The sequence below is a fragment of the Condylostylus longicornis genome, unplaced genomic scaffold (assembly GCF_029603195.1).
Source record: "Condylostylus longicornis isolate FDR11 unplaced genomic scaffold, ASM2960319v2 ptg000040l, whole genome shotgun sequence".
NCBI classification, from domain to species: domain Eukaryota; kingdom Metazoa; phylum Arthropoda; class Insecta; order Diptera; family Dolichopodidae; genus Condylostylus; species Condylostylus longicornis.
In genome coordinates this window covers 8,735,728-8,763,064 of record NW_026578009.1, presented here as the reverse complement: position 1 = coordinate 8,763,064, position 27,337 = coordinate 8,735,728, and the positions used below count along the sequence as shown (strand labels likewise).

Genomic DNA, 27,337 nt, shown 5'->3' with positions numbered 1-27,337 from the left:
ATTATGGTGTTTGCTTATTAAAAATAAAAATTTTAATATTTAACAATTGGCAAAAACACCATTTACCCTATATTTTGTACACAATGAATATTTTTAAGCTTAAAAAAAGAGATGATCATTTAAGCTGAAGTTTTGAGCACTTTTCCAAAAATTTTTTGAAAAAAAGTGCTTATTAGTTTGACTCTGTCCGTCCGTCCGTCCGTCCGTGGACGCTTTTTTTGTTTACAAAACTTCTACACCCTTGAAGATAGAAAGCTGAAATTTAATACGTACATAGATCTTTACTAGAAACTTATTTCCGTAAAAATGCCATTTTTTAACTATTTAGTGCAGTGAAACCATAAGCATTTTTGAAATTTTGCAAACGTAGAAAGGCAGTGGCTTGCTTCCCCTAGCGCGGTATACTACTGTTAAACTTTAGAAAAACAAAATGGCCGTTCAAATTTACCGTTATCTAAAGTCCGTTTTTTCCAAATTTTTGATATTGTTTTTCTTCTAGACCCCAGTCTGTAGAAGGTTGAAATTTAATTCAGGCTTTTAGACACTAATAAATACTTCATTTCGTTAGAAGAAAATTTTTTTCCATGTCCATCCCCTCTCAAGTTATCGCCTCTTGAAATTTGTAAAATTTGAATTTTTGACACCTTATATTTCCGAGACCGCAAGATTTTTAAAATTTCTATAAGCGCAAAAAGCTAAAGGTAAATTCCATAACATTAAAAAATATAATTATTTTTCTTAACTCACACAATTAAACCTTAAAATCGAGCATTATGTGAACCCCTCTTTATATTATTTTTCGCTTTATTTAAAAGACTGCATAAATCGTTCATCCTAAATATATGCAATCCTAGAAATAGTTTCGTTTATGAATGAAAATAATTTTAATAGTGTGGTAGATATGCGTAGACTGTATTTAAAAGCAGTATTTTCACTTGTTGAAGGGAAAAATGCTACAATACAAATCATTGGTTTGACCCAACTTTATTATTATTGTTTGTTGTTATTTTCTATTGTTACTATATAAGATAATAGATACATACATAATACACATACATATTTTAATAAATATATTTGTATGTGTATACGAAATTCGCAAGTTTACCGTTCTATTGAAAAAAAAAATAAATAAATTGTTTGTTTTTCTTCTTTTTTTTTTGATTATCTTATAATTCTTTGCTTTTTATTCCTTTTTTAGGTATTTTGATTATTCTTCTTATTATGATTTGAATTTTATTTTTTATTTTTTTTATTTTTCTTTTTGTTTTTGTATATTTTTTTTGAACAATTTTGCTACAAAAATTCTTTATAAATTTTTAAAAATCAGTTAAAGATTAGCCGTCATCGAGTTTAAAACGTTATCCAAAAAAATTACAAAACAAAAAAAAAAAAAAGAGAAACAAACTTAAAACAAAAAGCAAAAAACTAAAAAAAAATAAAAGTAATAAGTTTATCTCATTCATCTTTGTAATTTTAAATAAAAACAATACAACATTAACAGTTACAAAAACAAAGAAAGAGAAACAAATAAAAAACATAAACATGTTAAAATCAAAATAACGGTTATTAATAGTTAATAAATTATTTATTTATTTAAAAAGAGACAGAATGAATATTTATGATAAAAATAAAAAAAATATTGTTAATAAATTTTTTTCATATTTAAATAACAAAAATGAAAATTAATTGTAATTATATAATTTTAAATAAAAAAACTATTAATAAAAATATTTCACCATATTTATTACATTGAATTATGCACATACATATGTTACTATACATATGTTATTAATGTTACGGTAAAGGTTAAAAAAATATTTCTTTTATACTAGAATTATTAGTAGAATATCAATAATTAAGGTAAACTGAATTTACTCTATAACCGCACGACAAAAGAAGTTTCAATTAAATGATATCATGACATAGCTTCCACCTATATTTATTTAAATTGAATAATTAAACAACAATATTTTTTTGCAATTTCCAATAAAAATTTCAATTTGAAAAGAATATTTTGCAAAATATTTTATTATAAAATAGAATAGAATTTAATGAATTCAGCTGTAGAATACTCAATTTGTCAGCTGTAGAATACTCAATTAAATTTCCGAAAAATTCATTATAAAATAAAATTTGTAAAAATATTTGACATTTTTTATGACATATGTAAAATTGACAGAAATTAAATACAATTTTGGGTGCGAAAAAAACGGAAAGTGTGGTAATTGCACTTTTCTTAATTATCAATTATTTTTATAAGCATTTTTTTATTTTAAACTTATTGTTTTAATATTATTATAATTAATTATAAATATTAGTCAATGATTTGTCATTTAAGTGAATAATTAAATTAATTCTTCTTATACTGTATGCTTAAAATTCAAAATTTATTCAAAAAATTCAAAATTTCAAGCTTTTTTATTTAAATTTTAATTGTAAATGTTGAAATTAATAACTCATTTATATTTTTGATTAATTGTTACAGTATCACTACGTGACTTTAAATTTAAGTTAAATAAATTGATATCAAAATTTGAACCAATAACTTATGATATTTGCATAAAGGTCTGCTATTCTAAGTAATCATATTCTAAGTCCAATTAATCTGTGCAATCTGTTCTAATCAGCAATTAAATATTATATTGAGTAAGATGATAATTTGATATTAGATTTCTCTTTCACCCTAAATAATTTTAACTTTATTGTAAGCAATGCATAATTTAATTTCGAATACCCTTTAAATTTTACCTGACACTCACTTTTACCGTTACCATTTATATACATTTCATTTATTATCATATTTTTAATTTAATTTAAAAAAAAGATATTTAATTTTAAATTGAATATCACACAATAATAACGTGATTTATATAGGAAAAAATTAAAAAAAAAAAAAAACATAAAATATAAAACACAAAATATTCTTTTGTATTTTAATTCTTTTTTATAATATTAATAATATTATAACAATTTAAATCTTTATAATATTTATTAAATTAAAAGCATATATATATATATATATATATATATATATATATATTATTTATTGAATAATTTGACGTTTTTAAAATGACAAATGAAATACGTAATAAAATATAAATAAAATTTAATTAAAATTAAATAATTATAGTTAAAAAAAAATTAAATATACATTTTTATGCACATACAAATAAAAGTACCCTATAATTTCAAAGTTGTTAAAAACATATAAAATTTTAATATTTATTATTTTAAATAATTAATATTTGTTTGCTTAATAATAATTATAATTACTTGTATATTAACGATCAAAATTTTGTTAGAATTTTACAATAATTTAATTAAGTATATTGACTTACTAACATCAAGTAAATTATTATTTATTTAGTTGAAAATATTGAATAATAAAAATAAGAAATAAAATAAATGCTGTTTAAAATTAAAAATGTGAGGTTATAAATTTTTATAATTTAATTAAAATACAATAAAACAAGAAGATATTGACAGAGAAAGAGAAAGAGAAAGTGGGTGAGAAGCACGAAATATAAAAGAAATAAAAACTAAAGAGAAAAATTTAAATAGTATTGCCGTTCTCGTTTAAAGATATATGTATACAAAATATGAGAATATTCACAAATATAACAATTTTATTTTTTAATATACCACTATAACTTTAATATTCAAATTTTTATGCTTAAAATATACTTCTTATGCTTAACATTAAATGCAAGTACCTGTAGCAAAGTTTGAAAACAAAATTCAAGTAGGTTATACGGAGAATTATATAATATTATAATTGTATGTATACAAAACATTTCAGTATTAAAAATTAGATATCAATGACTGAAATTAGTTTTTTTAATGTCTGCAATGAAATTTTCTGAATTTTAAGGAAGAATAACTCAAATGCTTTTCAAAAATAATAAAATTAAAGCGAATTTTTCTAATTTTTTTTCAGAATTATAATTCGAAATTTTTAAGGTTATTTAAGTGTATGGCAATATATTTATTAAATTTTAAATTCAAGTAAATTTTGCAAGGTATCAATTATTAAGAATTCATTCGTTGGCTCCATCTACAATAAACAATATACAATATTGCTACCCCGCATAAATATTATAAGTAGGGGTATATACAAAAATGAATTTCCAAAACGTTAAGTCTCTTACACATAACAATATCATAAATGCACATATCTACTACCTACCATGTAATTTTTTTCAAGTGAAATTTTAATCAATTAAATATTGAATAAAAATTACTAATATTAATAAATAATAAATGTATTTATGATGGTACATTTGGAAAATAAGTTTTGTTTTTTTTTTTTTTTATTTAACTGACTCATTTTATAAAGCAGAGCACGCATTATCATAAAAGATGCAGTAAATTTTTTTTTTAAAAATAATCTGCGTTATTTATTTTTTATCTCTACATTAAATAGTTACATATAGATAAATGTGAATATACTCACACATATTTTTTTACTGTTTATCATCCAGATACTATCAAAAATTTTTATATATTAAATGATAATCAAATGATAATTTTATTTATATAATTATGATATATTTAACAAACGTTAACACTTATATACTATCCGTATTATATGCTACTGTATATTATGTAGCCATAAATATAAAGAAATTTTTTAAATGTAAGTTTCCATTTTTTGTTTCTTGCCTTTATTAGAGTTTAAATTTAGATTAATTTTTAACTAAAAAAAAAAATTTATATTAATAATAATGTTTACATAACAAAATAAAATTAAGAATGTTTTATTAAAAATTTATGTAGTAGATTAATAAATCTACACTTAATAAATTTTAAATATAAAATTTTTTTTTTTATAAATGCGAAAATGAATGTAAATTTACAATTCTTTGAATTATGGAAGTAAGCTTTACACTTGAAAATTAAAAATGGTAATGTTATTTAATTAATCATAAGAAATAAATGTTATATAAACGTTATCGAGGCAAAATATACTACAAAAACTATTATTGTCGATAAATTCACACAATAGTTCCAATTTGTTAATATTATTTAAATGCGCTATTTAAAAAATTCTATTGATAAAAAGCATTTTTTATACCCTCCGTCTTTATTTAGGGTATATTAACTTTGGTACGAAGTTTGTAACAACTTGAAATAGTCATCTGCGATATGGACATGTATATATAAATTTTCGAGCAAAATTCTCTTACGAGTAAAACTAATTATAAAATTATCAATTCTAATTAGATTTGCATGTTCTCTAATAATTTTGTTACAATAATAATTAGTGAAATTAGTAGCTGAATGTCTGTAACACATTTTCTTTCGAATAACCTTATTCTTAAAGAATACTCGAAATTATATATTAGAAATTGAGTTTTTTCGAAAATTTGAATTTAATTTTTAGAAAGTTTTCCAGTTTAATTAGTTTTTCAAAATTTTTTAATACAATCATTTTGTTTACAATGAAAATTTTCTAATTACAATTTGAATTTGAATTGCCATAAAGAATATTTGAGATAATTTCATTATTTAATTTAAATTAATATTAAAATTTAATAAAATTTGAAATTATTTCTGTTTTTACAATATTTTAAATTTTTATCTTTTTTTCTCGATTCTTCCATTTTTACAAATTATTCTTTTGAATAAAATATGAAATTTTTTTTTTATAAAATTTGTTTTTCTTTTTTTTGCATAACAATTTAATTAAGTAAATTATATAAACTTATGTTTGATGCATAAATTTAGTGCAAACATATACACATACAATTAAAAAGTTCAAATACATAAAAGAAAAAATAAGAAAATAAAATATACAATGATTTTTATTTTACGTTTTCTTGTTTTCGTCCTTGAACTTGAAGAAGAGATCTGTATATGAGATAATATCTCAAAGTGGTTTATAAATCTACAATTATATTACAAAAAAAAAAAAAGAGCATCGCCATAATGGTACACTATAACTAAGTAGATGCATATATTAGACATAAAATATACCCACTTACGCATTGCTTCATGCTATGTACATATAAGGAATATGCAAAGTGGAAGTTTAATATAAAAAAAAAATTTAGTTCTAGAAACCTTAATTTTTCTCTTTTCATAATTTTTATTTTTGTCTATTTCTTAAATGCGAAAGGGCTTTTAGATCAACGAAACAAGAAGGTTGATTTCAAATATTTGTTACTGTACATACATACATATCTGCATATTTGACGTTACTGTTTACATATACGACATAATTTACGATTTAATTTGGGTCTGATTATAAATACATATATATAAACCCTGTTTGACATTAGATTTTGTCTAACGGAAAATAATGAAAATTACTTTATTCTCATCAAATATACTATCCTATTTTTTTGAAAATAAAATGGTGACAATTAATTTTTTGCGATTATTTTGGACAACGCGATCAGCTAATTTTTATTGAATTGGTTGATATTTTCATAGCAAATTGTTAAATTCTGACATAAATTCTGAGATTCAATCTGATACATAATTTTTATGTCATAAAACTTTATCATACAGTTTTAATTTTAAATTTTATCGTATATGTAAACCGTATACCTTATAAATATTTCTTACTATGTATTTGCAGGCTTATATAACAAAATATAACTGTAAAAAGATAAAATGTTATACATATACTTATTACACTATAATATTATTATTATTATTTATATTATTATGATTATACTCAATTTGAAGTTCAAAATATTGAATATAAGAAAATAAAAAAGGCAAATTTAATATTATATTTTTTTTTGAATAAAAGAATTTGTTCGAAATATAAGTATGTATACTGGTATATACATGCATATATAAATGTAAAAAAAAGAGATAGAAGAATTAGAAGAAAAATTTTTATTTTATTTCAATTCTTCTTATATTTGTTTTTTTATTTAAATTGAATAATTTAAAAATAAATTCACTATACATTTATTTTGCATTTATATCATTTAATATAGTTTTTATTAGTTATACTCTAATATAATTTTTGTATTAAAATGTGGTGTAAAATACAATATTTAAACTTATTATATACATATATGTATAATATGATTCTGTGATGCTTCGTTTCTAAGTTTTTTATATTTGACATTAGACTAAATGATTATAGATTGACCAGATATTATAATTAAGAATACCAAACAAATATATACAATATTAACTGATAAAATTTTATAAAACATATATACAGTTTAAAATTTAAATTGAACTAGAATTTTTGGTATTCCGAAAGTACATGAAAGACGTAATCAAGTAATGTGTTGTTTTTAAGCCATATACTAGACAAAACTGTTTGTCTGAACCTTTAATTTTTTCGGAAGGAAAGGTATAAGCAAAAAAGCTTGAGCGAGTACAAATTTCGTAAAAATCCGTTAAAGTCACTGTATCTCAGAAATTGTTGATAATTTGACACTTAGTTTTGAACAAAAATTTTAATCATATTTGATATACGTATATGTTAAGATACTGATTACTGAATCACCCGGTATATTTTATTGAACCCGGTATTAAATATATTTTATTTAATTATATCTATAATATTTAATTATTAATTTACTGTAAATTGCTAACAATTCAATATTAAAACAATTAAGCTATAATCACTAACATTTTGTTAGACGTATCGTATAAAAATATCGGTGATGTTAATGAAATGATTGATACTTTTTTATTCTGTTAGTCATAGACGTACAGACCTGATTGCGAGTGATGTGATGGTTAATAACAGAAATATCACGTGTGTTAATCTACTACAATTTTTATTTGATTTTATGTGGTTATTTTTTATCACCTTCAAACTTGCGCTTTGATATGTTATCACGTCAAGATATTTTCACTTTCACATTTTTGTAATAAGTGTTGAAACTTTCTTAAATTTTTATTAAAAATTAAGAAATTTGTTCATTCAAAACAGAGTTTTTCTATATTATAATGTCATTAGAAGGTTCAAACTATTTAAAAAATTCTCAATATTAAATTTTACACTTTTTTTGTATTTTCAACTTGTATTTTCATCTGTTGCAGTAAAATAAAAATATATTTTCAATTTTTAACAACTATAATCTTTTGTTTTAAATTTAAAATACAAGCAAAATTAATTACAAATTACAGAGAAGAATAGACATTTTCATAAACGCGATACTGTTAAAGCATAATTTTGCACAGATGTAATTATATTTTTGACAATTCTATAAAAGCAAAAAACAGTTTATATGACAATTTTGATGATAATATAGAAATATTTATAAACAAATTATATTAGCAACATTAGTTATTTTTGGTAGATTAGTAAATATAGGACAGTTTACGATATATACTATAATATACACTGTGCCTATTACTTGATATACAATTTTAATATGAAATTGCATAAAATATCGAACAAAAACAAAAATAATACAATTTTTTTAGTATAATAGTTTAGATCACTGGTCAGCCGCTCTCGGGTCTAAGAATAATTTAAACCGGATTCAAATTTTTTAAAAGAAAATATATTTTAAAAATTTTGTGTGCTTATATATGCAGCATAGGTATATAATGATTTATATAAAACGTATGTACATAAAATGTTTCAATTTATGCATATATACAAACATAGACTGTTTTCATGTTTTATAATATTCTTTAAAAAAGAAAAATAAAAATCGTCATTATATTCATAAATCTTATAAATGTCATACAAATTGGATATGAAAAGAGATTTGCAATTTTATTGCAATTTAAATTATCAGAAAATATATGAAATATTTTAACAAGTATACATAAGAACACATACTCGTACATACATAATATATACCACATATAATATAAGTGTGTATACTTAATAGCTAATAATTTTGAATATATTTGTATATGAATCAAAAATTTGTTTCACCATTTTTTTTTTCTTGTATAAATTTAAATAAAATAAAATTTTGCGTAGTTATAAAAAATATTTAAAATTTTATATTTAAAACAACTTATTTCTACATATACAACTTGTTTAAAATATATACATACTCTGCCCAGCAGTTGGGGTTCCATTTTTAATAACTACTCTAAACTACTTCTTTATTTAATAATATTTTATGCATTTACATATTATTTTAAATTAATAAAAATAAGGCTCGCTTCTCAATTTTAGTAATTATTTAATTTTAAATTTAAAAATCTAAACATTTGATTAGTAATTTTTTTACTAAATCGATTAAGAAATTTTTACACAAAGCTAACAATCCCCTGCTTACTCTAAGAGTTTTCAATTTTAATTATATATTTTAGTTTGAAAATACTCAGTTTCAAATGGCAACAAGAAAGATGTACATCGTTTAAAATTAGTTAATGAGTAAAAATTTAAAAATTTCTCTCGCAATGGTTTCCATCGCTATATTTATCTTGTTCATCTTGTAATGTTTCATAATAATGATGACTGTGTTAACTACGCACAAAATCAAAGAAAATTTAATTCAAAAAGTTTATAACATAGAGTTTCAGTGTTGTAATTTACAAATTCGCCTTGAACCGAATAAATTTGAATTTACTCTGAATTGAAATTAATATTATTTTTTAAAAATTTCTTTTGAATATCTAAATATTTTTTATATACATATATAAATTTGAATAATTTATTTTCATAATTAATTGCACTTGTACAATGAAAATATTCACAAAATAATTATTAAATGATGAGAATTTTTTAATAAACATTTTCTATATGTACTTGTAACATGTAACATGTGCGAATATGTAACTATAATTCTCAATGAATTGCATACCTACGTTCATACACATTATTATAATAAGGTACGAATTTTTGTTTTATTCAAGAACTATTAAATAATAAATTTGGAAGTAAGAACTACTAAATAACGAACATATTATAGTACTATATATGCACTACATTAACAAAATTACTTTAATTCATGCATAAATATATTTTAAAGATTGCATACATTTAGGATGAGAAATATATGCAATTTTCGAAATAAAATAAAAAAAAATTTAAAGAGGCGACAACATAATACTGGAAATTAAGGGTTAATTACGTAAGCTAAAAAAAATAATTGTGTTTGTACCGTTAGAAATTGTTGTGTTTACCTTTAGTTTTTTGCATTTATAGAAGTTTGGAAAAGCTTGCAGTTTCAGAAATATATGGTACCGTAAATTCGAATTTTATAAATTTCGAGAGACGATAACTTTAAAGGGGTGAATATTTTTTTCTAACGAAATTATCTATTTATCAATGTCTAAAAGGTGATAGATAAAAATTTTCTTCTACAGAAATAAGTTTCTAGTAAAGATTTATGTACATATGAAATTTCAGTTTTCTATCTTCAAGGGTGTAGAAATTTTTTCTACGGATGGGCGGACGCACAGAATGAAACTAATAAGTATTTTTTTTACAAAAAATTTCTGGAAAAGTACTAAAAACAAAATGAAATTACACTTTTTTTTTAAGAAATGTGCACATTTAACAGTTTTTATTATAACTACAAATGGCATTTACATCGTTTTAAGTCATAAGTTTGTTAACACCTTAATAAAATTTAATTTAAATTTCTATAAAATAAAAAAAAGAAACAAAACTGTAAATCTAAAAGGTATTCATATTAATTATTATGGGAATGTATATGGGAAAATTGTGAAAAAACAATAGACTAAACAATATACCGACATATAAAATTTATTAAAAGATTTATTGAAATTATTTTTAAATTATGGGATAAAATTTAGAAATTTAAATAAACAATAATTAAAATTAGGATTTTCACATACACAAAACGATTTTATCGTATTAAGATAAAATATTGTTTTAATAGAAAATTTGATTAATAGATGCTTGATTATAAAACACCTGTATAGTACACCTGTATGCACTATTATTATTATTAGATATATTCTGGACATTTACATACTTATAAGTAATTTATTTTATTATATTTTGATAAATCCAGGAAGTGTTTTTTTTTCAAGATAAAATCTCAAAATGTTTGTATTTAAACAATTTTTTATGTAATTCATATGAATTAAAAATTTTGTAAATCTTTCTAAATTTTTTATTTAAAAATTTGAACTTTATCAATTATCAAACATGTAGTATTGATAATTATTATCAGAAAAGAAAGAGCTGCACAGAACGAGGAAAAAATTTTTGAGAAAATCCATCGTCTTTACTGTAAAAACCTTGTTCACACAGAACAACATCGGGACGGCAAAATCAGCTGTGTAGTATTTTTCATATAATGTAATGTTACACACACATGGAAACAGATATGATATGATAATTTCGCTTTATTCTGGATAGTCTCATTTAAATATGCGTATTCTGTATGAACACTGATATTTCGCTGCAGAAAATCGCTCTTGTTTTGTTTTAAACTTTACCGGAAGTACTATATATTGTAGAGGCAGTTTCTTCCGATGATGAAAACGTGATTTGAAATCAATTCGCAAACGCTGCAAAACGTTATCATATTCAATTTGAATATAGGTTTACTGTAAGCTTGTATTGAATTTTTTTCAAATATTTTAAATATATTATTAAATATAAGTCTGTTTTTCTTAATTTTAACTCGTTGTTTTGATTTTATGCGATTTTACAAAATTATCGAACGTATTTCTACTTTTACCAGACAAACATAAAATATTTTTTAATGTGAAGTTTCTATATAAATTTTTTCTGTAAAAAGTATATTTACTGCATAAAATGAAGCCTTATAGTATATTTTAGGTTTTGGAACCTTATTATCGCACATCCATCATATGTATGTAAAGATAAATTTGAATTAGTTTCTAAAGATAAAGATGTGGTTTCTATAAATTTTTTACATACAAATTTCCTACCAGACTATTTCTATATACAAATGTACATTTTACAAATTTAGACATTTACAAAATACAAACTTTTCAGCCAGGGTCGCTTCCAGTATAAGTGTTTCATGAATATTATTCTATTTTATATAGCAATTAAGTATTATGAACATAATATTAATTTTACAGTTTTGTCCCAAACTCGTTTTAAAAAGGCAAAAGATATTTTAATTGTAAGAGATTACAGGCTATTTTTTTTTTCGATATTATTCATTTTAATTTATGGAAATAACGTGTTGAATAAATATTTTTTTTTAACAAATTGTCTCAAATTAAATATAATAAAAAAATTTTAGTTCAATCTTTTATAATTTTTACATTTATCTCCGTATAATAGTATATATATATATATAATAAGTTTTTTACTCAAATATATTTGATTTAAAATTTAATTTTAATATTAGGAATAGCACTTGTATAGTTGTGTACAACCGGTGTCTTTGATATTCAAAAATATTCGATTTTTTTTTGGAAATTTTGCCTTTACTCAAAGATCACTTATCGCTCTTACTCACTTAATGCTACTGTAAAAAGCCAAGGATTAACAGAAATACCGCTCTTTAATTGAAACAAATTAACAGATTGATTTCTACACATTCAATTGAAATATATAATCGAATGTGACTCAACTATACATGTATATATGTATATATGGAGAAGAATCTAAAAACAAATCTGTTAATACTACATAAAAATCACAGCGTTATAATGCAAAATAATCAAATTACATATATAAACACGTAAATTAAACATATTATACTATGTAAGAGAAAATCGTGTATATTTACTAAATACAATTTATAATTTTTTAGAAATTTATTTAAATATTTAAATGATTCCAAATATAAATTAACATAATTATTAATTAAGTAAAATTTCTATGAACTTTCTTTAAAATATTTTACCGAACATTTGTATATAATTTTTTTTTCTTCTATGTAATCTTTAAATTTTTTATTCTCTTCTTAAAAACAACAATATTTTTCTTACTAAGTATATATTATATAATTAAAATTCATTTAAATTATAATATTCTATTATATAATTAAAATGGAAAAAAAATGAACCGGAAATTTATATACGAAAGGAAATTTAAAATGATATTCATTTGCGTTTTCATTTCAATTAAGATGAAAATTTTTAAATTACGTGTACAGTAGGTTTTTAACATGAAAACAAAAAAAAAACAAAAAATAAAAATTAAGAAATTAAATTTTTAAATTAATTAAAAAATAAAAGTGAATAGCTTAGGTAAAGAATATAAAAACAAGGGATTTTTTTTTCATTTTTATTGTTCTCGTCTTTTTTTTTTTTATACAGAATCAAATTTTAAAGTACCAAAATTATAAAAAACAAGTTAACCAAACTAATTAATAAAATTAATTGCGCATAAACAATTTCATTAAAAAAAATATCCCAATTTAATTTTTAAAATTATTTATGATTCATAAAAACGAAATTAAATTATTGTAAAAGAAATAATTAATTATAAAATTAAATATTATGATGAAAAATATTCTGAATTAAATAGAATGATAACATTAATAACACACTGTTAAAGAATAAATAAAAAAAAAATTATAGCAAAAAAAATTAGCAGAAACATTATGGATAATCTATTAATTAATGAATGTATAGTTGCGACATCTATATTTAAATTTATTAGTTAAAATTATAAGAACTTGAATTTCAATCGTTGTCATTGATAGTTAAGGTAAAAATCTAGACATAACAAAGAGCTGTCATAATTGATTTTCTACCAAGCTAGACATTAATTTTTCATTATATTTATTAGGTAATGAAAATGCTTTTCAATCATGGTCAGGGAAGTTAATTCCCAAGTTACTGGAACAATAGAAATCGGATTGCGAATTTCAGTAAAAGATCACTTATATGAGATAGGAATGTCAGATTTCGTCTTGTTTAGGTCTTGTGGGGACAGTGACAAAATCGCCGTGAACATCTTTTACAGGAATTTCTCTCCAATTCCCAAGGAGATATCCCCAGTTTTATTTTTGGAACAGTAATACTATAAACGAGCGAGTAGAGGACTACAATTAATCACGAATATCTACGGTTGCCCAGGAGGAATTGTTCTCTTGCTCCTATACAATTTCCAAAAACCAACAACCTACAATCTAAGTGATGATTCAATGTTCCCATCGCTTCCAATGTTCCATTGAAATTTAGGTTAACTGCGTATAGGTTTCATTTAAATTGACTTTGACCAAATGAAAAGCGACGTTATATAAGTTTATTTTAGAAGCAGAGCAGCCGTTAAATTATAGTCTGTTAAATTGAATTTAATTTTATGAGATTATTCCATATACTTCCATATATATTTTGCCACTTGATATTTTATTGATTTATATACAGATTTATATACATAGCTAGTAAATAACAATAATTTGTTATGATTTTGAATATCAAAATCACGCACATTTAACAAAGTGATTAAACAACATTATTATGGAAACTCTTACATACACATCAAAACAAAATATATATATATCTAGAAATACCCAATATGTATGTTCAAAATTAAGTAATTTGAATAAAATAATTACTCAATTAAGAGCTATAGAATCTTGTTAAATTACTTTACAAATATACCGGGTACAAAAATAATATTTTAGGCATATTATAATGAAAAATTATTTAATATCACAAATTTATAACGAAAAACTTATTTCCGGTTTTTATATTCTAACATATTATTATATAGACGAGTCCAATTGTCAATAAAATATTTTTGCATGTATGTACATATATCTAATGATAATCCATTTGCAAATAAATTGTGTTTCAATGATTTTAAATTTGAAGTTTTAATATAAGAAATTTGATTAGGTTTCTTAATTAAAAGTAGACATTCAAAAAATAAATTTCATGTTATTTAATTGAAACACTTTAAAAAAAGAAAATTTTTATGTTAACACCTAAATGCAGACACAATTTAAATTTGATTTATTCGGCAATTAAAGTTATTTGAATGATTGCATATAGGTAGATGTCCTTATTTCTTAAGGCAACACTTTAAGAATTTTTGTCTGGTCGCGGTACATTCTTATTCCATATAATCTAATTCTGTTTTAATATTATTAGGTAATTTTTGTTAGTATACAAAAAAAAATCGAAATTCAACTTTTGTTTTCATTAACAAAGCAAATGTGTTGAATTTAGCAATATTCAAGTTGATTTTTTTAACTATTTCATAAATACACATTCCAAATTGAAATAAAATTTTAGACAAATTATATAAATTTCATTTTCTTGCCACCAAATTTAATAATTAAAATTGAAAAATAAATTTTTAATAAATTTTAATAAGACAGGATTTTGACAAATAAGATTAAAAGAATCAGAGTTTGTACTCAATCTCATATTGCCTGAAGGAGTAATAAGAGCCATTATTACTCTGGTATTATTCGCAATATTCACAATATCAAATAATTTAAAAAAAAAATAATTTTAGCATACTTTTAGGTGTGCAAATTTAATCGAATTATTGGATGCCTACGTACATATTTTACAAACAACAGACAGACTCACAAAATAATCGCAATAAGAATGTTTTCATGAATTTCAATTATCAATTTAAAATCAACATTTTTATTTAATGTATAGGCTTTTTAAAATAAAAAAAAAAAATTCCGTAAAACAAAAACAAATTGATCCTTTTAAATAATTATTTAAATAAATTAAATTTTTTTCTTCTTAAATTTTAATAAAAATATTACTAAAATATTTAATTTTTGTTGATGATTTCATATTTTTAATATTAAATAAAATCAATTAATTAAGATTTGAGAAAACAAAAAATAAATAACATTTATGTTTGAATTGAAATTCTTAGAATTCCCGATACTCGGAATAATTAAGAGAAGGATGAAAAGAATTAACAAAAAATAAAATCAAAATTATTTTTCGGTAAATTTATACTAACAAATCATTAACCCCTTTTACATATTATAAATGAGTTGTTCAGTTATTTAAAAGAATGAAATCCAGTTTGTCTACAATTTCATTTCAAGTTTTAAATTGGAATGTATATTTAAAATACAAAATATGTGCTAATGATGATAAATTATGTTATGGGCAGTTGAAAAAAAAAATGAATTAATAAATAAATAATTCGTAAATTATGCTTTAACAACGTAAAATTATATTATATAGCTTACATTGCTTCATTTTTATTTGTAAATTAGATAATTTCATATTTTTAGAATTTTAGAAATTTTGATTAGAATAATTTTGTAAAAAATTTTAATCATTAGATGAGCAACATTAAATTAAAATCTATTTTATAGTAAGAACATTTAAATTTGTTTCTTAAGCTACTAAGGCATATAATATTATCAGCACTGATTTACTTGCTTATTGCAGATTTTCTAAAACGAAAAATTGATAGATCATAAAAAATAAGACACTAAAACAAACGTTTAACAGAAATATCTAAAAGAAAATTTTAGGGTCCAGATGCACATTTTTGGTTTTGCAACTTTTTTAATTTTTAATTTTGCAACTGTTTGATTATGCTTATTTGTATTCCATATAGGTTTGTATTCAACTGTATGATCGCATGCAATTAAACAATCAAACAGTTTGTAATTTTTTACAAACTGATTGCAATTTTTATTTAACACATTCGATTTAAATTAATGCAATAATTTAGTTGGTTTGATGTGCACGCAGCGATTCTACAATCAAACATCAATGGCAAAACTAAAAATTGCATATCTATATGAGCCCTTATAGTTTCCCTTCTTTTTAATTTCAATAAAATTTAATGAAAATCTAATTGGAATTAAACACTTTATTGTATATCACACTCCATACTCGTATATCGCACCTTAAATAATAAATAAGAAATTCAATCGCACCTCAATTTGCATTTCAAAATAAATCAAACAAATATCGTGCAGCAAATCAGACTTCCAGCAAATTTTATTCCTTTAATTACTATTATATTAATAGTTTTTGTTGCCATTATATTGTCGATTTAAAAAAATATGTACTAAATATATACTTAATATTTAAAATTTAATCAATTTACAATAATTTAATTAAGTATGATGTTCTAAGGATAATCTATTTAAAAACAACAGCCACCATTTCGAATTTGTATAATAATTGTAGTAAGTAAATTTATGTATGTATTATACGAGTATGTAATAAAAATTGACTGATCAGTTTCAATAAAATTGCATAAATCATAAAAAACTATTTGAATAAATGAATGATTTTATAACAGTATAATTGTTTAATATCGTATATACTTGTTTAGTATAACATATTTGTATAATAAATTAAGAGTAATTTTATTCAAAAAATTTTTAAAATAATGAGGAGTCTATATATAATAAAAAATATTTATATAATCCGATATTTTATATTACGATATTATATACGATATTATTATATCGTATATAACATATCGCCAAATCTTTTAATTCAACAAAATGTCTTCAATTGTACATTAATAGTAAAACATCAAGTATAAAATTAATTTACATTAATTAAAAAAAAAATTTTTTTTTTTTTTGAACTTTGAACGTATGTATAACAAATAAGTTATTTTTTTGTGAATGAAATTATATTGAATGTATTATATTCAAAAATGAATGATAATTTATTAACAATTATACTTTAAAATCAAAACAATTCACAATTTTAATATTGTATAAATAAGAAAAAAAAAATTGTATAAAAGAAAAGAGAAAATTACAATAAAATTCTCTTAAACAATTGACATTTTAATCAAATAAAAATGTTCGAAATCCATACATGCTGTGTTATATTTGATTTAATATTATTATTATTTGATTTTCAACTAAATAAATTATATATGTATAAAATAAACAGTTAATAAAATTTAATTTAAAGTGAATTAATTACATATGGTATGTGTATATATGAAAATTTATAAACTAAATTGTAAAAATGTTTGATTAATATTGTTTGACATTAAAAGCAAATAAATTAACAATGAAGGTAAAATTATAAAATTATGCAATCTGTATTAAAGTCTATACTTCTATTTTTTTTTTGGTTTTTTTGAATAATAGACAATTAAATTATTTTAGAAAAGAACATTATCAATATCAGATTAAAAATATTTGAAAGTGTAAAAAAGGAAATGTTTGTTAAATTTTTATAATGTTACAAAAAAAATTATTTAAATTTCTATCTAATTTATATGATGAGTTATGTTTTATAAATAAAACAATTAAAATTATATATAAGAATATTTTAAAAATGAAATGAAACTCTTTATACTAGATTATGAAAAGGTTTATGAAATTAATAACATTAGTAAAATTAATAAAAATATTTATTATAAATTCAAAGTGATTTGAATATAAAAGCAAAAAAATTTATAATATTAAGTAAAGTAGGAAACCGCTGAAATTATAAAATAATTAATTACATTTGATAAAATAATGAGAATTAATTATGAAATAATGAGAATTACATTTGAAAAAATTTTTATTAACAAATATTTGCGTCCGTGGTTAATGCAAAATGCAACAGGAGTAACCACTCCTGTAATAACACTATAATTTTCCAAATTATAGTGTTATCATAACCAAAATTTTCAAATTAAATAGGCATTTTTACAATATTTAATTCATATACGTTAAACATATAAATATAAAATAAAAAAAAGCGGCCATGTTTTTCTGTGAAAAAGAAAACAAACAATTTGTTTTGTTTTAATATGACAATGGCTTGATAACGACTTGACAATGAAGTGTGTTCTAGTTCCACTAAGTTCCGCTTGTCAAATTTTCAACTACAAGGACTAAATTAAAATTTCATTTAATTCAACGACACCAAAAATTTGTTTTTGTAATAAGTAGCCGTTGTAGTTGTCGTTCTCATTGAACGTAGAGGGGTAGCTTATTCAATTTAAAATATTAATTTGTTGACTTTAAATTAATTAAAAAAAAATATTCAATTTTAATTTATTGATTTTATATACATTACTTTTATAAGAATGTTTAAAATACTTTTAAATTTTTAATAGTTTGACATTTTTTTGACAATTGAAATTTATGTTTGTATGATAATCAAAATCGGAAATTTTAAATAAATGTAATAAATTCTAATAATTTTTAAATTGATATTTTCAAACAGTAATTTTCCATAAAACTGCCTTTAAACCGAATTTAAAATCGAAATTAAATACAATGACTTTGCAAATGTCAAATAAAAACAAAATTTAAATACATATTGGCTAATTTATATTTGTAATACTTAACATAAAATAAAACTTAATTTTATAAAAAGCATCCAAAATTTTCGAAAGTACGGTTTTGATTTTATTCAATTCGAAATGCGTAACATTGTAAAATTTCTTTAAGGTGCGATGCGATATATGGCGCGTGATATACAATAAAGTGTTTGCATTTTTTTACAATATACAGAAAACTGCTTATTACGAGTATAAGATCTGTTAATAAAGAGTTTAATTTAATATTTTAACTTAATTTGTAGATGTTAATCCGTCTTTGAATTAAAAATTTTTATAATATTATAATAACCTAAATTATATTGTATTTCTGTTATACATTTACAAAATTATATAGGGAGTGTGCATTTAGAAGAAGCCATATATATTTATCAATATTGGTAAAATTTGAAGCTAAATTTAATCAGACTTTGTAAAATTACTGTACAGTAATTTTACAAATCATAAATAATATTTTTTTTTTCAATATTACAGCATTGCCAACATAACGAAAATTAAAACCTATTAATGAGTGACAATTTAAAAAGATCTTAACATTTATAATCATTAATTTCTAATTAAATAAAAAAAAAACAGACTAAATAAATAAATACGAATTTATAGTGAAATTTTTAAATATAAAAAATTATATTGAAAATTTAATATATCAATAATATTTTAAATAGAAACAATACAGAAAATAAAAAAAAATTGATAAGTAAAAAATAAAATTTCCTAAACTTGACCCTTGGATTACAAGTTATGGAAAATTTAGGTTATAAAGAAGGTACAGCAAAAACACGTCGCATAAATAGAACATCAAGTGTACTTGCTAAAAATGAACAGGAAGCACCTTTATCTGGATCAAATAGGTATATAATTATATTTAATTTTAAATATAGATTTACAAAAACATGAACAAATTCGATTTGAACAAAATTAAGCGCCTCAATACATTTGTCTTCCTTTAGCATCATTATTTCCAATTTACATTATGTTTTCAACATTCAACACAATATTTCAATAAGATTTGTTATTCTTACACTATCCTTCCATATATATATGTAAAAATTAATTGTATTTTTGACAAAAGAATTTTGTGGACTATGGAATTGAAAATCAAAACAATTCTTTTACTTATTCTGTATTTTTTACTAATATACATACGAGTGAATAGTTGGCATTATATCTTGACACTCTGAAAATAAATTTTTGTGTAAACTATTAAATAATCTAATTAAATGGAATTTTTTTTGTGTATATTGAATTGTACAACAAATTGAATGTTTTCCTACACTGAGTTTTCATTAATTATCATTCAAGAAATTAACAAGGATGCCAGAGGCATATTGCAATATCTTGCAAGAACATTATTTTATGCCAAAATATTGCATTAGGGCAGCATGTAAGTTAATTCATTTTAGTATTTATTTTATAACGAAATTATAAAAGTGGAATTCATTTAATAATCATTTAGAAAAATTTAATTATGACAAACTACCATTTAATTTTCAATAATTTTTTTAATAATCTTTTGGAAAGTTTTTATAAACAAAACAAGATTTGTTAACGCGAGAGACATCAAGTGTTTTGTGTAAAACACAAAAATAAACACACTGTGGCATTAAATTTTTTACAAAAAAAAAAATATTTATTTCAAGCGTTTTATCATAATCATTGTGTTAAAAATCACTTTATTTTCTCATCCAATATATTTAAAAATATTTCATTTATATTTACAAATTTAATTAGCACCAAAAATTTCTAAAAAATTTCTAAAGAAAATAAAATTTACTTTAAAAAATTTATTGAACAAAAAAAAAAAACAACCATAAGTGCCATGATCATCACCAATCCTATAGTTATTTACGTATTATATACTATTAGCACGTACAAATCTAATTAAAATAACTAAAATTATATAGATATTTTTACTATAATTAACAGATACATACTTTCATATATTCTGCAGTTTAAAAAATCAAGAGATATTAAAGCGAGGGTATATGCAGAAGTGCTTCACTTTGAACTTAAAATGGTTTAATATGCCGCCAAATTAAATTTTTTATGAGTTATTAGACTCATTAACTTATTAAATTATTAACTCATTTTTTATGAGTTAAGAGGGCTTCGGACAACTTTTCGTGTCATAGGATAAGGACAGAGGAGAAACACAATTATATTTTGTAATTGCTGTTAATTCTCTTAATTAAAGATAATATATTTTAACTTAAATTATTTTTAATTAATTTTTAAAAATAAATAAGTAATGTTATTAAATTATAATTATATAGATAGTAATACAATACTTATTCAATAGGTGGCTAACGTTCTTTTGCCTATAGCAGCGCTTAATTCTTTTCACTCACTTGGTGAGTAAAATTACGAGATTCACGATCAAGATATCAGAAAAAATGGTTATTGCTAAAATAGGAAATGTTATGGGAATATTGTAAAATTGATATCGAATAATTTATCAGAAACAATATTATCGCTGTGCCTATGTACATACTAAATATTCAAGACGATATGGTTACCATATTGCTCTTAATCTGTCAGCATTGCGATATCTTGTATTTTTTAAGAAAAAAATAACAAATTCTACCCATAATGGCTTTAAATGCCTTACGTTTCATCTTTGTTACTAAAATAAATTGTAGAATAAGTCTAGCTCACATTTTAGCATTTCGGTAGTCGCTCACATCAATGTCATCATGAGCCTCAAAACAAAATTCAGAATTCACTAAGACAATTCACTAAAAAATATCTGATTTTAATTGCGCATAAGCAACTTTATTTTATATTATTTATAAAATATCAGGAATTTTGTATTTAAATTATTTTTATTAATTTGACAAAAGCATGGCATACGATTGTAAAAACACTGTTTAAAAATTTATTTCAATATCCCTTTTGAAACAGTAAATTTAGATTTTAGTAGAAATTTATTTTCTGTGCCCCGATTTTATTCTATCGATAAAAAAAAAAAATAATAAAAATAAATGATAACGGTACAAAGTTCAATACACAATACAGAAAAGAGATGATTAACAAATGTATATGAACTGACAAAATTATCATCAAATATTTTTCTGTCTTAAAGCCCTGTCGTAAATAATTAAAAATTGTTGAATATGAATTGTGTTTCTATATACAAAAAACAATTATTACAAAGTATTATATACATATGTGCATACATATGTACCTATTATTAAAATTTCATTGTACATATATAATAAGTAATAATAATAACAATAATATAAATAAATTGCATATACATATTTCATAAAATTACATACCTGTCAAATAAAACATTCATTTTTTCACGTTTTAAGCTCTTTAATTTGAATCAGAATTAAAAAAAAAAAACAACAAACAAAATTAAAAATAAAAAAAACAACAAAATGGCGAACAAAAAAATGATGGAAAAAAATTTTCAATAGAACAATACTAATAAATTAGTATTACTAGTGAAATGGTCGAAGTCAGAACTTAAGTATAATTAAAATTATTAGAAAGTTTTAAAGTTCGACGGGAATTTCAAAAACAAATTAAAAAAATTTTCTATTTTTAATAAAAAAACTAAAATTATTTTGTAATTTTAAAAATTCATACGAATAAATTATGAAAAATTATTGAATATTATTTTAATTTTTTAGAAATTTAAAATTTTTTTATGTAAAACAATTAATTTGTAAATAATTTTTGTGTTTTTATTTTTTTAATTATAAAATATATATATGTATATACAATAATATTAAATTATTATGAAATGGTAATTTTTTTTAATTCTTTACTTCCCATTTTTAAATAATCATTAAATTTTAAACGGTTATGATATAACCGTTATATATGAATTATTGTTATGAATAAAAATTTAACGCATTTTTTTAAATAAAATACGGCAACACTTTAATTTTGTGTACATATTTTTTTATATCAGTGTAATGTGTGTTCTAAATGGTAATTTTACCAAATTTTTTGGTAAAAAAATAATTAATTGAAAATAATTACATAGCAATTAGTAAAATAATAATTATAGATTTAGTGTTTAATAAATATGCAATGAAAACAGTAAAAATACACAAATTTAATAAATTTTAAATAAATAAATTTTATTTAATTTAAAATTTTGAAGAACGAATGTTACAGTAATGTGAATTCAATTAAAAATTTGCCAATTTAGAATTATAAAAGAAAATAAATAAATTTTTTAAATATAATTTTGTATATAAAATCGCCCTTTTACAAAATACACATCGTGACATAACTCTAAATTTGCATATTTGAGAAAACCAAATTTTAAACTTTTGAGGTTAATATTTTTTTTCTCGTTATTCATACATTTTTTTATAAAGTATGTATTTTTTTATATGGGCGACATTTTTTAAATTAGAGAAGTTTTAAGTACTTATATCTGTATAAATAAGTCAGACATAGCATTTTTGAGTTATTTCATTGTTGCAACATACGACCGATATGTAATTCTAAGTGTCACTTGTCATCTAAAGTTAATGTAATTATAACACAATGTTATTGTCATACATAGAGGGTTAAATAAAAAAAAACAATACGAATTCTAAAATTTTATAGAAAATAAACATATAAGTATTTAAATATTCAAGAATTTTTAGAAGTTGGGATTTAAAAATGTAACTTACATTATATTTTCAAAAGAAAACTGTGAAATTATGGTAAAAAATTTCATTGAAAAATTTTATTTCGAAACTTCAAATTCAATTGTGCAAAAGTCAATTTTCAAATAGAAAGTGTCGATTGGAGACTTTTTCAATTATATTGAAACAGTTAAAATTAAATTAATAAATTAATTAACACCAAAGTCACTGCGAATGATCGAACACCAAAGTCATATGATCGAACATATAATTGAGGTTCTATAAGCATTACATGCCAATATTATAGAAATTTGTGATTTTTACTGTTATTAAATTTAATAAAATATTTACATTTTTGCAATTGATATTATTCTAATTAAATAATATATATTTTTTTCTCTCTTTTCTATTATTTCATTAATTTATTTAGATTTAAAACAGTTTCACCTGGGATGATGGTAAGATGGCGAAATGATCCTGAATCTATGATAGAAGCCCAATATCCAACAAGTGATTTTGAATATATGGAATGTGGACCATCACCACCAGCTGAAAGTGCACCTAGTATGTATGATAGTTTTGAAGAGCCAACAAGTGAATTAAGTGTATTAATATGTCATGATACATTACGTAATAGTTTAATAGATCAAATGAAAGCGGCCGGTGGCCGTATGCGTTTATTTGAAGAAATTGAAAATGGAAATATTATTTCTGAAAATGTACAACAATCATATGAGAATACAACAAAAATTGAAAAAAATTTATCATATTTATGGTCATCATTTTTAAAACGTTGGGATTTATTAGAAGGCTTAATATTATGTGGTGCCGAATTAAATTTTTATGATCAAAATGGTATATCAGCATTACATTTGGCAGCATTTAGTGGCTGTTTAGCATCAACAAATTTTTTAATATCAAAAAAATTAGATGTCAATTTACAACCAAAAACTTATACACCATTACATTGTGCTGCTTTTGGTAATTCACCAGAAACAGCTAAAATGTTAATAAATAATGGTGCATTAATAACAAAAGATACAACAAAACCAAATTGTGAAGAATCATTATTACATTGTGCTGTAAGAGCAAATTCATTAGAATGTGTACAATTGTTTATAACTGAAGGTGCTGATGTTAATTCATTAAAACCAAATGGTACAAATCCAATACATTTGGCAGCTGATTTAGGTTTATCACAATGTTTGGAAGCTTTATTGAATGCGGAAGGTGCCGATCCCAATATTAGAATTTGTATAAGAGAAAAAGAATCAACTGCATTACATTTAGCAGCTGATGAAGGTAATTGTGAATGCGTTGATTTATTATTAGCCAAAGGTGCTGATGCAAAATTAAAAAATCATCGAGGTTTTACAGCACTACATTTAGCTGCTAGAACATCAAGTTTGGAATGTGTTGAATCATTATTACGTAATGGTAATGCTGATCCAAATGCTGAAGATTTTGATCAGAGAACACCATTACATACAGCTGTTGGTAAATCGGAAAATGCTTTCGATATTATGGAAACATTAATATCATGGGGTGCTAATGTTAATCATAAAGATATTTATGGTTTTACAGCTTTACATTTAGCTGCATTAGATGGTTTAGCACAATGTGTTGAAATGCTTATATATCATGGTGCTGATGTTACAACAAAATCTAAAAAAGGTACAACAGCATTAAATGTCATAACACGTAAAACACCGGCATCAGTTGCAATGATACAACAAAAATTAGATGCAGCAATAACATTACACCATTCACAGGATATTGTTAATCGTGAAGTTGAATTGGAATTAGATTTTCGTCAATTATTACAACATTGTCACCCAAGAGAAATTAGTTATTTGAATACATTTGTTGATGAAGGACAAAAAGAAATTTTGGAGCATCCATTATGTTCAGCATTTTTATATATAAAATGGGGTAAAATACGAAAATATTATATTGGCAGATTAATATTCTGTTTTACATTTGTATTATTTTTGACTCTATATGTATTAACGGCACTAGCTCATAATTGTTATAATGGCAGTAAAGATGATAATACAACAATATTAGCACAGGAATTATGCCAGAAGCAATCAATTTTAGGTGATATGTTACGTAATAATCCTTTTGTTATGGAAATGCAATGGTGGGTTTTAGTAGCAATAACGATTATTGAAATATTTCGAAAGCTGTACGGTATAACAGGTTACACGTCTGTTCGGCAATATTTTATGCAAGTTGAAAATAGTATGGAATGGTTTGTTATTACAAGTGTATTTGTTATATCATATATTTATACGAAACAAACATATACATTTCAAAATCATATCGGTGCATTTGCTGTATTATTAGGTTGGACAAATTTAATGTTAATGATTGGTCAATTACCAGTATTTGATGTTTATGTTGCGATGTATACAAAAGTTCAAGGTGAATTTGCAAAATTATTTATGGCATATTCATGTATGCTAGTTGGATTTACGATAAGTTTTTGTGTTATATTTCCATCATCGTCATCATTTGCAAATCCATTTATGGGTTTTATAACAGTATTAGTTATGATGATAGGTGAACAAGATTTATCTTTATTAATTAATGATCCAGATGGAAAAGATCCACCATTTTTATTAGAAATAAGTGCCCAAATAACATTTGTATTGTTCCTATTATTTGTAACAATAATATTAATGAATTTATTAGTTGGTATTGCTGTACATGATATACAAGGATTAAAAAAAACAGCTGGTCTTTCAAAATTAGTTAGACAAACGAAATTAATATCATATATTGAATCAGCATTATTTAATGGTTATTTACCAACATGGTTAAGAAATTTATTACATTATACAGCATTAGTATCACCACAAGCATATAGAGTTGTATTATGTGTTAAACCATTAAATCCAAGTGAAAAAAGATTACCACGTGATATATTAATGAATGCATATGAAGTTGGTAAACAAAGAAAACATAATGGTCATACAATATCAGCAAAAAGTAGTGCTGCAACATATTTTTCATATAAAAACAAATATAATAATAATAATTCAAATGGTAATAATGGTAATAACGGTAGTTCTAGCAATATGAAATGTAATAGTTATTTACAAAGTGGACCACATACAGAAACTGAATATGATACAATGAGTTTATGTACATTAACAACAAAAATTGATGATAATGCTGAACGTTTAGATCAATTAACAACTGAAATACAAGAATTAAAAGCAGCTTTATTTCAACAACAACAGCAAGCTACTAAAGTTATTGATAAATTATTATTGGTAATATCAAATCAACAACAAAGGAATAATTTTAAAAAATAATCTCCATTCAATCATAATAAATTAAATGTATAGATAAAATTTTTTAATTCAAATATTTGTGTATATAATTAGCGACCAATTGCATCTAATATCTTATTAACATTTTTATTTCCATTTTTTTTTTCTGTAAATATTCATTACCAATTTTAAATATTTCAAATAATTGTTAAAGATTTTTGAATTATTTGGTTTCTCTTATCAAATTTTAATTGTTACTCGTATAATGTAAATTTTTTTTTTTGGTAATTTAAAAAAAAAAATTATAAAAGGACGGTAAAACTTAAATTGTGTATTATGAAAATCTCACACATCTGAGATAT

General features: G+C 22.0%; 2 protein-coding genes across 2 annotated transcripts in view; one reads left to right on the top strand and one right to left on the bottom strand.

The window, feature by feature from the left end:
* Positions 1-27,337, bottom strand: part of LOC129609516 (28S ribosomal protein S9, mitochondrial) — a 46,983-nt gene that overhangs the window by 11,362 nt on the left and 8,284 nt on the right. The gene's annotated exons all lie outside the window — the stretch shown is intronic.
* LOC129609513 (transient receptor potential channel pyrexia) lies at positions 1,339-27,175 on the top strand. Its single transcript, XM_055521463.1, has 3 exons — positions 1,339-1,441; positions 19,574-19,950; positions 24,125-27,175. The coding sequence occupies exons 2-3, from the start codon at positions 19,841-19,843 to the stop codon at positions 27,015-27,017; spliced, it is 3,003 nt and encodes a 1,000-aa protein (XP_055377438.1). The 5' UTR covers positions 1,339-1,441; positions 19,574-19,840; the 3' UTR covers positions 27,018-27,175.